This window comes from Vicugna pacos, chromosome 10, assembly GCF_048564905.1.
Source record: "Vicugna pacos chromosome 10, VicPac4, whole genome shotgun sequence".
In the NCBI taxonomy this organism is placed as follows: Eukaryota; Metazoa; Chordata; class Mammalia; order Artiodactyla; family Camelidae; genus Vicugna; species Vicugna pacos.
The window spans coordinates 65,764,595-65,777,986 of NC_132996.1; the positions used below are offsets into that span (position 1 = coordinate 65,764,595).

The window sequence follows — 13,392 nt, forward strand, 5'->3', positions numbered from 1 at the left end:
TCCATGAAACAGCTCACACCCCATTTATTATTTAAAAATATTTTGTTACAAAAGGAAAAAAAATACAATGCAGTATAAAAGATTGACAGCGTCATCAAGTTTATTACACAATTTTCAACCTATCAGAAAGACAAACAAATCACCGACAACAGGGGGACGGGGCCTTGGCCTTTTTGAGGGTTGGGTTTGTTTTCCTTTTGCTATCAGGAAATAAAACTAAAAATTGTGTCATTGAGTAAAAACAAAACAAAAATGGGGAGAAAAAAATTCTCCGGGTAAACGGCTTTTCTGGTATTCTATATATATTTTTCTCCTTAAACTGTCACCTTACTTGGTTTTTTTCTACATTAAAAAGACACCCGGAGCTGCTCTTGAGGATAAGCACATCACTTAACACTTGGCCGGCTGGGCAGGGTGCCATTCTGAAGTGGAGGTGGGGATGGGGTTGGGGGACAGGGGGAAAAAAGCTACAAACCTGTAGCCTCTGTCCCAAGGGAATGTGCCTCTCCAACCCTGGGGGGGACTCCCTCAGTGACTGAGGGCTATGTCAGAAACGTGCAGGGAACAGAGGAAGGGTTCGGTCCAACTCAGTCTCTCCCCTCTGAGCCAGAAGGGTCTCCAGTGACCCTATGTCTCACATGCCACGTCTCTTCTCATGTTAGATGTCACATGCCCTATAGATGCATGCAGAAGTAGCATCCATCACCCCATGGGTACTGCAGGACCCTGTTGCTGCTGCTTCCTTCAGCAGCAACCACATCACAGTTTGGATGTTATAGGAAAAGCAATTCCATTTGCCTGTGTAGAAAATGGCCCCCAAGTGGTGGTCCTTAGAACTCTGAGCTGAGCTCATTCAAATTAGGCTCCACTTCTTCCTTGCTCCTTATCGGAGGCCGCAAGTACCTCCAGGCAGAGCGAGGGGAGCTATTAAATCAATAGTCAAAAGGTGGAAAAATACCAAATTTGTGACTTTACCTACTAGTGCCAGGTTATCCCACAATAAGTAAAAGTATGTACCTGGAGGATGCAAGCCATGCTCACATCAAACCTGAAAAAAGAAAAGCCTATGGAAGTAGGCCATATCCTGCCCAACTTGCCTCCTTCCCCACTCCTAGAACTTCACAAGGGTTCTTCACTGCTGAGGTCTGATGTTCCCAACTCCCAATGGCAGCACCTTCCTCTAAAACAAGGAAGCAGCCTTCTTGGGGGAAGGGCTCCACCTGTGAAATGGAAAAGCCCCAGGGAAAGGGAACACCTAGTGGAGCTGGTTATTGCATGAGGCAACTGAGCAACAAGCAGTAAAGGGTAGTAATTGGTTCTGCCAGACTCCCCACCAGAAAGCAACCTCATGGGGCTTCTCTGCTCGGGAAGTCCAATGAAGAGGCTGGGCAGCAAGGAGTTAAAAGGGTTTAGCCCTCTGGGAGGTCAGGGAAACAAACCATCAATATGTAAGAGGGAAAAGCAAGAACAGAAGCTTTTCATAAGGTAATTTCTGTTCTCATGGTCCCTCCTCAAAGGGCTGGGAAGATAAAGGAGTTAAACAAAGAAGTGGTATGTTAGCAAGGGGTTTGGACCCTCTTGGCCCCATCATACCTAGTGCTGAGGGCAGGACCCTGGGCATATTTTGGCACACCCAGTCACTCTCCTAGATCCCACAGGAAGGATCCATTTTCTATGGGAAGGATGTCTTCCCATCAACCTCACCACTGAACTGCTGGAGAATCAGAAACTCATACGTTTCCTTGGACAAAGCACCATTCTCTATGGAGACCAGGGACCTGGACATGGTTTCCTCCTGTCTGCCACCCTCCCAACCACATGAAGTCTTTAGGTTCTTTCCCCTGGCAAAAAGGAGTGGGACTGGGAGGGCTGCCAGGCAATCTTCAATCCTGTAGGGCAGAGGGTATTCCCTGGGTGTCTGCAAGGGGTTAGGGGCTTGGAGGAAGGGGAAGGGGTGGAGCGGCCTCCGTCCTTTAGTCCTGATCAAGGTGAGGAGATGCAAGTCCATTAAAAAAACATCTGCTTCCAACCAGACTCCTGCAAATGAGAACATCAGAAGAGAAGAAAGAAAACACAAGTTAGAGGTTACTTTCTGATTAACAAGGGCTTATATAAATTATACCGGCATTTTCTAAAGCTACAACATAAGAAGGAGGGGATGTAGAAAGAGAATGCAAGCCTGGGAAAGTAAAAGACAGGAGAACTGTCTGGGAGTGTCTGGCACTGCGAGTAGTGAGGAAATGGTCGGAGGAGAAGCTACAGTGAACAGAGGAAAAAGGAGTGACATCTTACTTTAAGGTTAGGGGAAAAAACAGACAATGAAATGAGGTCTCAAAGCAGTCTGAAGAGACTTTGGCTGGAAAAGTATGGAAACTACTACATTTCAAGAGAAGTTGCTATAAAGGAGCATGGTGAATTTAAATACTGTTTCAGAGTATCTGTTCTGAGCAAGTCGTAGCTTACCTTAGGGGAAGGGGAAAAATCTGGAAATGGGAGGTACAATGGTAAGAAAACAAATGTGTACATAACCAAATCCATTAACCCCCAAACACCCAAGAGGTTCTAGCAAGGAGCATGTACTTAACACAGGAAAACTCCTAAACTTACTTTCTTTTAAAGAAGCATGCACACACGCACACACACAGAGCTAGAGATGTTCCAAGTTGTACAAAAACTCAAGAGATTTTAAGTTTTTCTCCAGATGACAGCTGTGGGTCAGGGACCAAGAAGCATACTAACACTAATCAGCAGTGATCTGGCCAGGCCAGAACAGAAAGCAGAGCACAGAAATAAAAGAAAATAATCAGTAGTCACCATCCAAGAAACCTAAAAGTACAGCCAAGAACTTCTGCTGAACAGTAGAGCACTATTAAGCCACTTGTCACATCTCGACCAAACTTAAGGTGTCTAGCACACTCAGCCCTTGTTCCAATGTTGTATCAATCTGCAGAGAGTGGTCTGGTCAATCTTACCATATAGAACAGAACTGATAGTGAAAAGGAAAAAGGATTAAACTCAGACTTACGATTTCTACTAATGCCCAAACTGACAACATAGCCTACACATAAGTGCTCACCCTCAATGTATGTATTTCTGTAACCTAGAGGAGCTACCCAAGAGACACCTGATCCTTCTACATTCTGCAATAGCACTATTTCAGCTTGGGATCCTCAGAATCTGTCATGGCCTCTGACTTTTCTAAACACCTATGCAGGCAGGTATCTGTCGCATTTTCTATAAAGGAAACTTAAAATCACACCATTTGGGTTTCTGAAGCTTTGCATTAGATCAAAATTGAACAGAATGCTCAGTTTTCATTGGACCAGAAGGTTAAGAATGAGATGACAATGACTATATTTCAAGCAGAATAATGTCCTAAAATGAGACAATAGCCTACAACTACAATAAGTCAAAGCCACTGACTACCCAAGAATATCCTCGAATTCCAAAGCATACACACATATACCACAGAAGAGATGTAATTTGGGAACTGTTCCTACAAAACAAGACTCACGAGGATAATTAGTGCATCAGAAGTAAACTACAATCGAGCCTTCAACAATATGGGTTTGAACTGCACTAGTCCACTTACATGCAGATTTTTTTCCCCCAATAAACAGGAGGTTGGTTGAATCTGTGGATGTGGATCCGCAGAAACGGAGGGCTGACTGTAAAGTTATACTCGATCTTCAACTACATAGAAGTCAGCTCCCCTCCTCTGTTGTTCAAGCTGAACAGCACCCAATTGTCGGAGGTTAATGGCTCCATTTTAGTAGTAATGTCTGAATGTAGACAGGAACCAAAATGGGTCAATCACACTGTAGGCCCCAGAGGTGGAGCCCATCCTGAGCAAGGATTGGATAATGGCTGCTGCCTCTAGATGGAACACATCTTTGCTCTCAGGGAAAACCTGTCTATACAATGTAAGTACTATTATTTTTCTAGCAAAAAGGTATACACAGAGCCTGCAAAGTTCTCAAGGTAAATGAGGCCCAGGCATCATCTCCCCAACATGAAATACTCCTAAGTCACAACTTGCTAACTACAGATGGAATTAAGAGTCCCCAGAAGAGAATGTGAGAAATTGCTATTTTTTGGGTGTCACGGTCAGTTCTTTTGGACTAATTATCCACATAGCATAACCAACATATCTAAGGGGTGACCAGGAAAAATGGGGAATTAGAAAACCTGCCTCAAAAGTTAATCTTACTAACTTGTCATAGGCCAGCACCAGCCAAATGACTGTTTTCTGGAAACTACTGGGTTATAGGATTTTTCAGTTATCCAACTTGAATCACACTCATAATGGAAAACACAATTCCATTTTACAGATGGAAAAAATGAAGCAAGATAACAGTTAAAGCCTCAGGTTCAGATCTTCAATCCCCAAAGTACTAATGTTCAGTGGATCCCACAATTTCTCTGTCAAAAGGCTGTTAGGAGCAAAGTCACCAGGAATAGTGACATGCAGCTACATGTTCTTTTATGTTTTGTTTGGGTTTTTTGTTTGGTTTTTTTTTAATTAAAAAAATTTTTTTGTTTTTGTTTTCTTTTGTTTTTTCCATTTTTTTATTCTTTAAAATTTTTTTTTGTGTTTTTTGGGGGGTTTTTGGTTTTTTTTCTTTATTTTGCAGTTACATGTTCTGACTAAGCTGAGTGTGGCTCCAGAGACTATAATTCATGCTTTGCACAAACTAAGCAGTACCTCCCTGGTCACTCTTATCTCAGCGCCAAAGGACACACATGATGGGCTGCAGGATGAGGGAGGGGGTGACTGATGCCAAACCCACAAGCAACACCAGCAACTGTGCTAGTTCAAACAAGAGGACGGAAACACTGCTCCTGGGACAGACGGGGTGAGACAGATCAAAAGACCTTTTCTACCCCCTCCCTAAGACTGAATCAGGCCAAAGCTGTCTGTGGGCTCCACCTCTCTCGGAGTCTGCTTTTCTGAAGGATATATGGGCACCTCCCCAAACTCAGCCTATTGCAAAATCTAGAAATTCCACAACCTAACTGCTGATTTTCTGAGGGGTATCTTAGATTTCTGTGATGTTAAGCACTCCAAGACTTTGTGGAATAAATGAGTAGTTTAAGAACAGAGAGGGAGGCAGGTAAAAACCTGTTAAATTTTCATTTTCCCACTTATCTGCTTTCCATAGAACAAAAAGAATTCCCCACAACAATTCCACTTAAGTTAACAAAAGATAATGCCAAACAACAAAGTAGCAGTCAGTAGCTGAACATAACAAGACTCCTTTTCTTGTTTGTTAGTAGGTTGTCACTAGGCAAAATACCACAGTTTTTCAACTGTTTACAGTCCAGCTATTGCCTGTGAATTACAGGCACTCACAGGAAGTGGGGAGGGTTTCTTTTCTCTTTTTCAGCCAGTCATCCATCTATCCACCTCACAGATACCAAACACAACTATTCCTTCTCTTCACCCTCCTCAATTACCATTACTTCAGACCACCAGCTCAGCCAAAAACCAAGAACATTTTCCTGATGCACTTGATGTGAAACCACAAAATTGAGAAGAGACCCCACAGTCAGCTGGGATCATGCAATAACCTTCAGGAACCACAAACAGATCATCTTAGCCAGCGTCTAGATTAGTTTTAAAGATCTCCACAGAAACAGTCAACAGTGCTCCTGCTTGCTTATATACTAGAAACAATCTCTGCTGGAGGCTTGTCTTCAGTTGGGATTGCCAAGCTGGTGGGATATAACCTGGAGCCTGTCTGAGAATGAAAATAACTGAGCTGGAGCCCCTAGATCCAGTCAAGCCTAACTCAACTTTTAAATTACTTCAGTTAATATAGTTCCCCACCCTCAACTCTCCTGCTTTTGTTTTGCTTCATTAAAAAAAAAAAAATTGCTGTCACTAAGTTCTTCCAAAACAAATATATCCTGCCACTGAATTATCCTCCACATCGATACTCAAGCTCTAAAGGTCATTTTTTTTCAGATCAGCTTTCTCCTCTCTGACTAAAGTATCTTGACTTTCAAACTCTAATAGATACTAATTCTTAAAATCATTAGTGTTGCACCTTGAAACCTTGCACGTAGGCGATGATCTTACTTTTCTGTGTTGATCAATTTTCCCGATTTTTTCACTTGAAAGTTTGGAGGGGTTAAAATATAACAATGATAATAACAATAGCTATCATTTATTGAGAACTTACTATGTAACAGGTACTATGAGTGCTAAATGCTCTATATGGACTAGCTCACTAAATACTCAGCAATCCAATGAGACAGTTGCTTTATTGTCTTCATTTACAAATGAGGAAACTGAAGAACAGAAAGTAGTATGGCTGGAGGAGCTGGGATTCACACTCTGGCATCTACCTGCCAACACTGTGTTCTTTGCCACTACACCGTCTAGGATACAAGGTTAAGGCAGTCAAAAAACAAGCAAAAATAGCTTAATCTCAGGTCCATCTCAGGGTGAGACTCCTCAGAAACAAGCAGAAAATCTGCCCTCCTGAATTTTTGATAACCAAGTCCTCCCATCCCCTTTACTTGCTCTATAAGGAGAGAGAGAAATCTTTACTGTTTCTTCCTTAGAGATTATCCACCAGCCAGCAGTTGGGCTCTGTCCCACCTTTCTCAGTGGTGCCGGTCCCGTTCTCTATCCCGGTGTCTCTCGTGCTCTCGGTTCCTTTCTTGGAAATAATCATCATGCCGATCTTCATTATGAAGCAGGTCTCGGTGCCTCCTGCTGCTCTCCCGGGACCGGCTAGGTGACCTCTCTCTGGACCGATGTCTTTTCCTATTAGAAAGATCCTTCAGCCTCACTCAGAGGGCCTCGCTCTTCTTTCCAAGAGTATTGGGTTTTGGCATTTTCTAGTATTTGTCTAAAGCATTCTTCTATTCTATCATGGGCCCACTGTCTGAGGATGTTAAAGCTCCCTGAGGACTAGTCTTTTTGGAAAAACAGTAACAATTAAATTTGTTGAGATCTTACTAATGTATCAGGCACAGTGCTAAGAGCTTTACATGCATTATCTAACCTAATCTTAACAACAGGTCTGTAAGAACTACCATTGTCCCCTTTTTTAAAATGAGGCTTGGAAAGCTGAGTAACTTTCATACTCAAAGTCATACAGGTGGTTAGGAGCAGAACTGAGATTCAAATCTGAGCATACACGGCTCCAAAGCCCAAAAGCTACACCAGTCTGTCTTTTTTTCTAAATAGGAACCACTGCCTCACCCAACAGATTCCAGACATTACAACATTTATTAGTGTAAATGTTTGATTAATTTCTTCCCCTTAAAGACATGAGGGCTAGGTCTGCTCTTTCAGCCAGGTCCTTGCCAGATACCCTGGGCTCCTTTCCTCCCCCTGCCAATCCCTGGAAGAGTGCTGCTCAGGGCTGGCTGGCCACCGAAGTAATCATCAACTCACCTGGACGAGCTCCCGCTGGCACCCACACTGTAAGACTTGGCTTCAATGCCATGAAGACAGTCCTTAAGAGAGGAGATGAGGACACGGCAACGCTCATCATTGGCGACCCGGGACTGTTTGATAACAGCAATGGCTGTGAGCAGCGTCTCAATGGCGTCACTGTAATCCCCTGACAGGGGATGGATGGGAAAGGCCAAGGATGAGCAGAGGCAGTAAACTAACTGACAAAAAGGAGAACTTAGGACAAAAACCAAGGGTAACTAGCTGTCCCACAAAACCACGGTAAAATGGATGAGGCAGAAGTGGCAGGTATACAACATATGACACCTACATTCCAACAGTCTGGAATCAGATTGATGCTCTCAGGTACTTCTAGTGGATGTATAAACCAGCACAGCACTGCCTGAGGGCTATCTGACAGCATCCATTAAAATAAACAATGTGCGTACTTTTTGACCCAGCAATTCTAAAACTTTTCTATTTCTGTTCTCAAGTATGTATGTATAAACAACGTTTGTCTCAGTGTCATTTGTTGTATTAAGGAATCACAAACAACTTAAAAGCTCCTTCGATAGGGTTTGAGTATATAAATTATAGAACATTGGTTCTACAGAATACTACATAGTTGTTAAAAAAGCATGAGGTAAATCTGTATGTAAACAAAGCAATCCAGGTGAAAGCGCTTAGCACAGTGCCAGGCACACAGTAAGGCCTCAATAAATGTTAGGTATTAGTTGATATAACAGATATTCAGAATACTTTTTTTAAAAACTGCAAGACAGTATTCCACTTCTGTAAAAACAATCAGAACTGTAGAATGTTGTTACATGCACAAGAAAAATCTGGAAGCTAGACATCAAATTGTACAAGGTGGTATTATTGATGGTTCTTGTATAGAGGCCTTTCATTAATTACCACTGCATATTTATGTCTGAAGTATTTTAAATCTATAACCAGATATGTGTATACATTCAAGTATTATATATCTAAAACATGTATGTTGGGTGTGTATATACACACAAACATATTTTTAATTATGCTGCCATCAAGAACTAGCTCCTCCATTCCTCACATCTGAGCAATGCTTGGGGCTCAAGGACAGTGGTAGGAATGGGTACTTGCAGAATGCTTTTCCAAATTAAAGTTTTTCTTGCTTTTCAAGAGCATTAAGAACAAGACAGTACAAGGAAAACATGAAACCAGATGGGTCCAGTGATAACGAGGACTAGCAGCTTCCTCTGTGCAAGGCAACAGAACAGAAACTATGGAGGAACTGCAATAAGTACACTAGGATTTTGGCTCTACCAGGGTAGGGAATTTTTGCCTATTTTGTAAGCATTCAATAAATATTTGTGGTCTGATTGACTGGAATGAGACCAAAACAAAGGGAGACAGAGATTAAGCTACTGATCATCTCAATGTGAAGGAACTGATGGAAGAACAATGATTGTTTTCTTTATATCTGACTTGCTACAGTGAGCATAGATTTTTTTTTAAATTCATTTATTTATTAATGTATTATTTAATTATTTTATTGGGGGGGAGGTAATTAGACTTTCTTATTTTCAGAGGAGGTACTGGGGACTGAACCCAGGACCTCATGCGTGCTAAGCATGCGCTCTACCACTCAAGCTATACCCTTCCCCTAGATTATTTTTTAATTTAAAGAGATTTACTCAGATGTTAGTGAAGGTTTCTGACAGGAAAAAAAGAATATATATACTTTCTGTCTTTAATCTATTTTGGATTCAAATTCTGAAGCCAAAGATGAGAAATTATAGAAAATGAATGATAATGGAGTTAACTTGCTTCTTAGAAGATCTGACAATCTACATTTACATTCATGTGGGAAACTCACAGGGAGTATAATTAGTGTTACGATGTGAAACTTAGACCAGAACCCAGAAACTTCCTATATTCTCTTCTCTTAGGAACTAAAGATTCTGTGCCCATGGCTCTCAAAGACATGGCTTCTGGTTCTGCCCAGTTACTACTGACAGGAGGGCAAGTTATGACACCCGATAGACTTGTCTCTTCCTAGGACAGGCTACATGGAGGCCACCAGCTCTGTCTCGATCCCCAAATGTAATCAGATTCCACATCAAACCATCATCTAGTTGAGGCATCAGTCCTAAAAACCCAGGGTCAACACTTGGCATTGGACTCACTGCATAGATACTAGATCCACTGATCAACCATGAAAATCAAGATCTCCATGAGGCAGGAATTTCACTCTACAACACCACAATGAGATAATATTAAGTTATTTATATTTTAGGCACTAAGTTGGTTTTGATGGGGCAGGTCTAGACACAGGCTAAGTAAATAGCACCAGAGGAGCTTCCCAAAAGCTAAGAAATCAGGTTATGTATTGCTTTTCAAAATGTGCCACTCTTGAGAATCTACCAGTGCTCCAACTTTATCTTGTTGAACTTCTTGCCAATGGAAATGACAGAACAGTGGGAAAACTAAAGGTAAGGAGAAGGCAGCAAAGGTAAGGATGAGTTACCTGCACTGGCTCCAGATACTGCTTTGGAAATGGCACTGCTGGAAATTGCCCTGTTCCGCTTCATGATCTCTTCAAATTCTGCTTCACTCACTGTAGAGGGCGGAGGGCCCGAATCTCGGCTGCACAGAAATAATACCATTCCTGATTGCCCACACCCCTTATTAATTTTACCATACTCTAGAATACCATGTTATTTAATTATGCTCTCCTGAATAATGTCTTAAATGGTTCCCAGCCTGTTCACATGTTTTATATGTTCATGCTCTCTTCAAAGATAGGATTTATGTCAAATAATTTTGTAATTTTGGCATGACCCAATAGTGCTAGACATTCAGAGCATTCCTAACAGTGACAGGGCACTTAATTTAATTGATCGCCTAAAAGGGATATGAAGGACATGGTTTGAGTCGAGAGGTAAGATACAAACAAAACACCACACAAAAACATTCTCTAATAGTTAACTATTTCCCAGGACTCAATACTATGACAACAGAGTTTCCACAAGGGGAAACACAGGAATTCAGTGCTCAGTTACTTCCTCAGGGAGAACAAAGTGCTTAACACACTGTCTACCCTACTATGCCTGGCTCAGATCCGAAAGGAACAAGATAGTCCTTACCTGCCATGGTGGTTATAGGGTGCTGAGGCCTTCATGTAAGTATCTGGTGGAGGCCCCACTGTGGCGTTTGGTGGGGGGAAGAAGGCTGGATTGAGGTGAAGGGCAGGTGGGATGGCCCCAGGGGGAGGTACAGTCAGATGAGGAGGTAATCGAGGAGGAGGGGGCATGAGATGCTGGTAGTGGATGCCAGGAGGAGGAGGAGGGACCCCAAAGCTTGAGGAGAGAGGTGGTGGGGGTGGAATTGGGGGTGGGGGCAGACCCATGAGGGGAAGGGCTGAAGGAGGGCGATTGAAGTAGGGCAGCACACTGGGGGGCTTATCCACACGGGCAGATGAGGGTACAAGGTTCTCAGAGGGTGTGGCCCGTCCATCAGCAGAATCACTAGAATCCCTGGAGTGGGCCCGTGGAGGTATTCCTATGAAGCAAAACACAATCACTGTTACTGCCCAAGCTTTAAACATAACTACAGGACCAGCTCATCCTTCAGCAAAAGTCATCTGACACCTTACTGAGGAAGGTGACAGGTAGCTGAGAAAGAAGGTAAAATCATCTACTGTTTTCCCTTTGGCCTGACAAAAAGGTCAGAGGCAACTTAGTTAAGACACAAACACAGAAAGCAATATCACTCAAAATTCTGTATGTCAAAGAATGTGCTTTACCAGAACTCTTACTGCTTCACATTTAAATTATCCTTAGATTTGCTTTTACATTTTTAAATGCAGAACGATCCTAACAGCCCATGAAAAAAATGACTGTTGAAGTATGCTCATTACTGTTCAGCTGAACTCAAACTGATCTGAAATCTCATGTTGCCTAGTAAGAGTTCAGGGACTCTCTCCTTAAGACTACTAGTAGTTGACCTTCCTTATCCTGCTATACACTTGAAATTTTCTCTTTGCCATGGCACTTTGGCCAGGGAATTTGGGGGAAGACAGGAAAGGGCAGGGGATGGACAACACTTCTTCCATACAGATGCCAAAACTGGTAACTGGGATGGGGAAGAGACACAGAACAAAGAACAGAAGACTGGAGGTTAAATGAGAGAAAATGGGAGAAAAGCCAAGAAAAGATCTGCGCACAGAATGAGCAGATGGCACGCAGCTGGCATCAGGGACTCCTAGCAAAAGCTTGGTACAAACATGCCTCAAACCTGGGAAACTCCCACTACATTTTAGCGGCCCCAAACCCTCTACCTCACAGGGCAGCCTATCAGGAACATCATCTTAGCATGCTGATATGGTGTTGTGCACAACAGGGGCTCAAAACATGTTTGTGTACAGCTGGAAACAGGACTCTGACACTGTCAAGTCTCTTAGTTAAACTTGTTCTCTTCTTCCAATTTAATAGTCTAAGCCTGGTTAACATGGACTCCCACAGAAGAATGTGATCACGTGGCCTTGGGGTCTTAGAGGTAGAGATGCCATTAGCAGACAAGTGTGAAGAGAAAGAAGAGAGCTCCTTACACAAAATCTTGTTAGTAAACTCTAACTCCTGATTAAAGCAGAAGGTGGAATTAATTCCCTTGGCAACCACCTTGGTTTCTCTAATACAGTCTATCCCAGTGCCTATCACAGCATTCTCTTTTTTCATGTCTCAAACACATGGCAACTTGCTTCTTCCATGAGTTGTCTCAAAGTGAAGAAAGGGTTGTTAGCAAGTGTGATCCTCTGTAAGTTAGCCACTTTCCCAGCTACTGTTCCCACATCTGCCAGGGTTCTTTTTGTGTCTATTACTACAAATCCCAAGAACAGTAACCATTTTTCAGCAGACTAAGCCAACAAGTTAGTGAATTAACAGAGTCCATCAACACAACAGAGCAGAAAACACCACTCAGTCACCACCTTTCTTCACTTTCGGTAAAGAAAGGTAACACTGAGGAGTAAATAGCCTTGTGGTGTTAGGACTGTTATCAACAGTGCAGCTGTGAAATTATGCATCTTTAAGAAAATCGAAAGAGGGCTGAATCATAGAAAGACTCTGAAACAGAATGGACTTCAAAAATTCAGGTTATCAGGGAAGAAAAGCGTGTGCCTTCTAACCCAGAGCAATAGGAGTTCACAATACATCCGTCTAGGCTTTCAATCTAGTTATAAGAACATAGCTTTTCCTACGCGAGAGTTAAGTGGCCATATTTCAATCAATCTATACAAGGTCCCAGTGGACTTCCCAATCAATACAAGGCACTATTTTGAGAGTAAGACCTAAGCAGTGACAGAACGTGGGTGATCAAACTTTGCCATTCCTCCACTGTAGTAAAAGAAAAGTAACAGCAGTTGTCTGTTTCAGGCAGGGCTTAGTAGGGCAGCTGCACCTTGTGAGGTCAGGACAGTCCAAGGTTGGTCCTCAGGTTTTGAAGGTTCAGAAACTTGAATTTAATAGTTCACCCAGGGGTGACTGGACTCTAGGAGGTTGATTCACGCTATCCAAACTCACAAGAGACTGATTCATAAATCAGAATGCCAATTTATTAATTTACAATGAGAAATATAACTGCCAAGCAGACCGGAATACTTGTGTCGGCTGGTCAGCGCATTCTCTTCCCAGTAGGAGAGCCTAGTTGGGAAACCAAATTAGTATCAGAAGGCGGCTTGGTGAGCAGAGTCAGAATAAAGGGAGTAAGGTGAGCCTAAGGGATACTATCTCAGGGTAAGGCAGTATGATGCAACTTTCTTTACTAATAGCAAACATTTGCCTAGCAGACTGAAATAGCAGGTAATCGAAAGGGTACCCATTCCCCTGGACAATGCTGGAGAAACACTGTTAAATTCTTACTCTCCAGCACTCCTTTTGGTCGATTCCTTACAGAACATCCTTCCAATGTATGTTTATAAGATTACAGCCATCTTTATGTAA

General features: G+C 42.4%; 1 protein-coding gene across 4 annotated transcripts in view; it reads right to left on the bottom strand.

Annotated features, from left to right (window-relative positions):
• CPSF7 (cleavage and polyadenylation specific factor 7) overlaps nt 1-13,392 on the bottom strand; it is a 22,064-nt gene continuing 8,672 nt past the window's right edge. For 3 of the 4 annotated variants that reach the window (XM_006214879.4, XM_006214877.4, XM_015248380.3), the window contains exons 6-10: nt 10,540-10,954; nt 9,921-10,039; nt 7,412-7,580; nt 6,608-6,775; nt 1-2,037 (exon numbers count right to left, since the gene is read on the bottom strand). In XM_006214879.4, coding sequence (XP_006214941.3) covers nt 6,613-6,775; nt 7,412-7,580; nt 9,921-10,039; nt 10,540-10,954 — 866 coding nt within the window. In that variant the 3' untranslated portion in view covers nt 1-2,037; nt 6,608-6,612. The remainder of the gene's footprint in view (nt 2,038-6,607; nt 6,776-7,411; nt 7,581-9,920; nt 10,040-10,539; nt 10,955-13,392) is intronic. The other variant, XM_072970061.1, reaches the window with a different exon arrangement.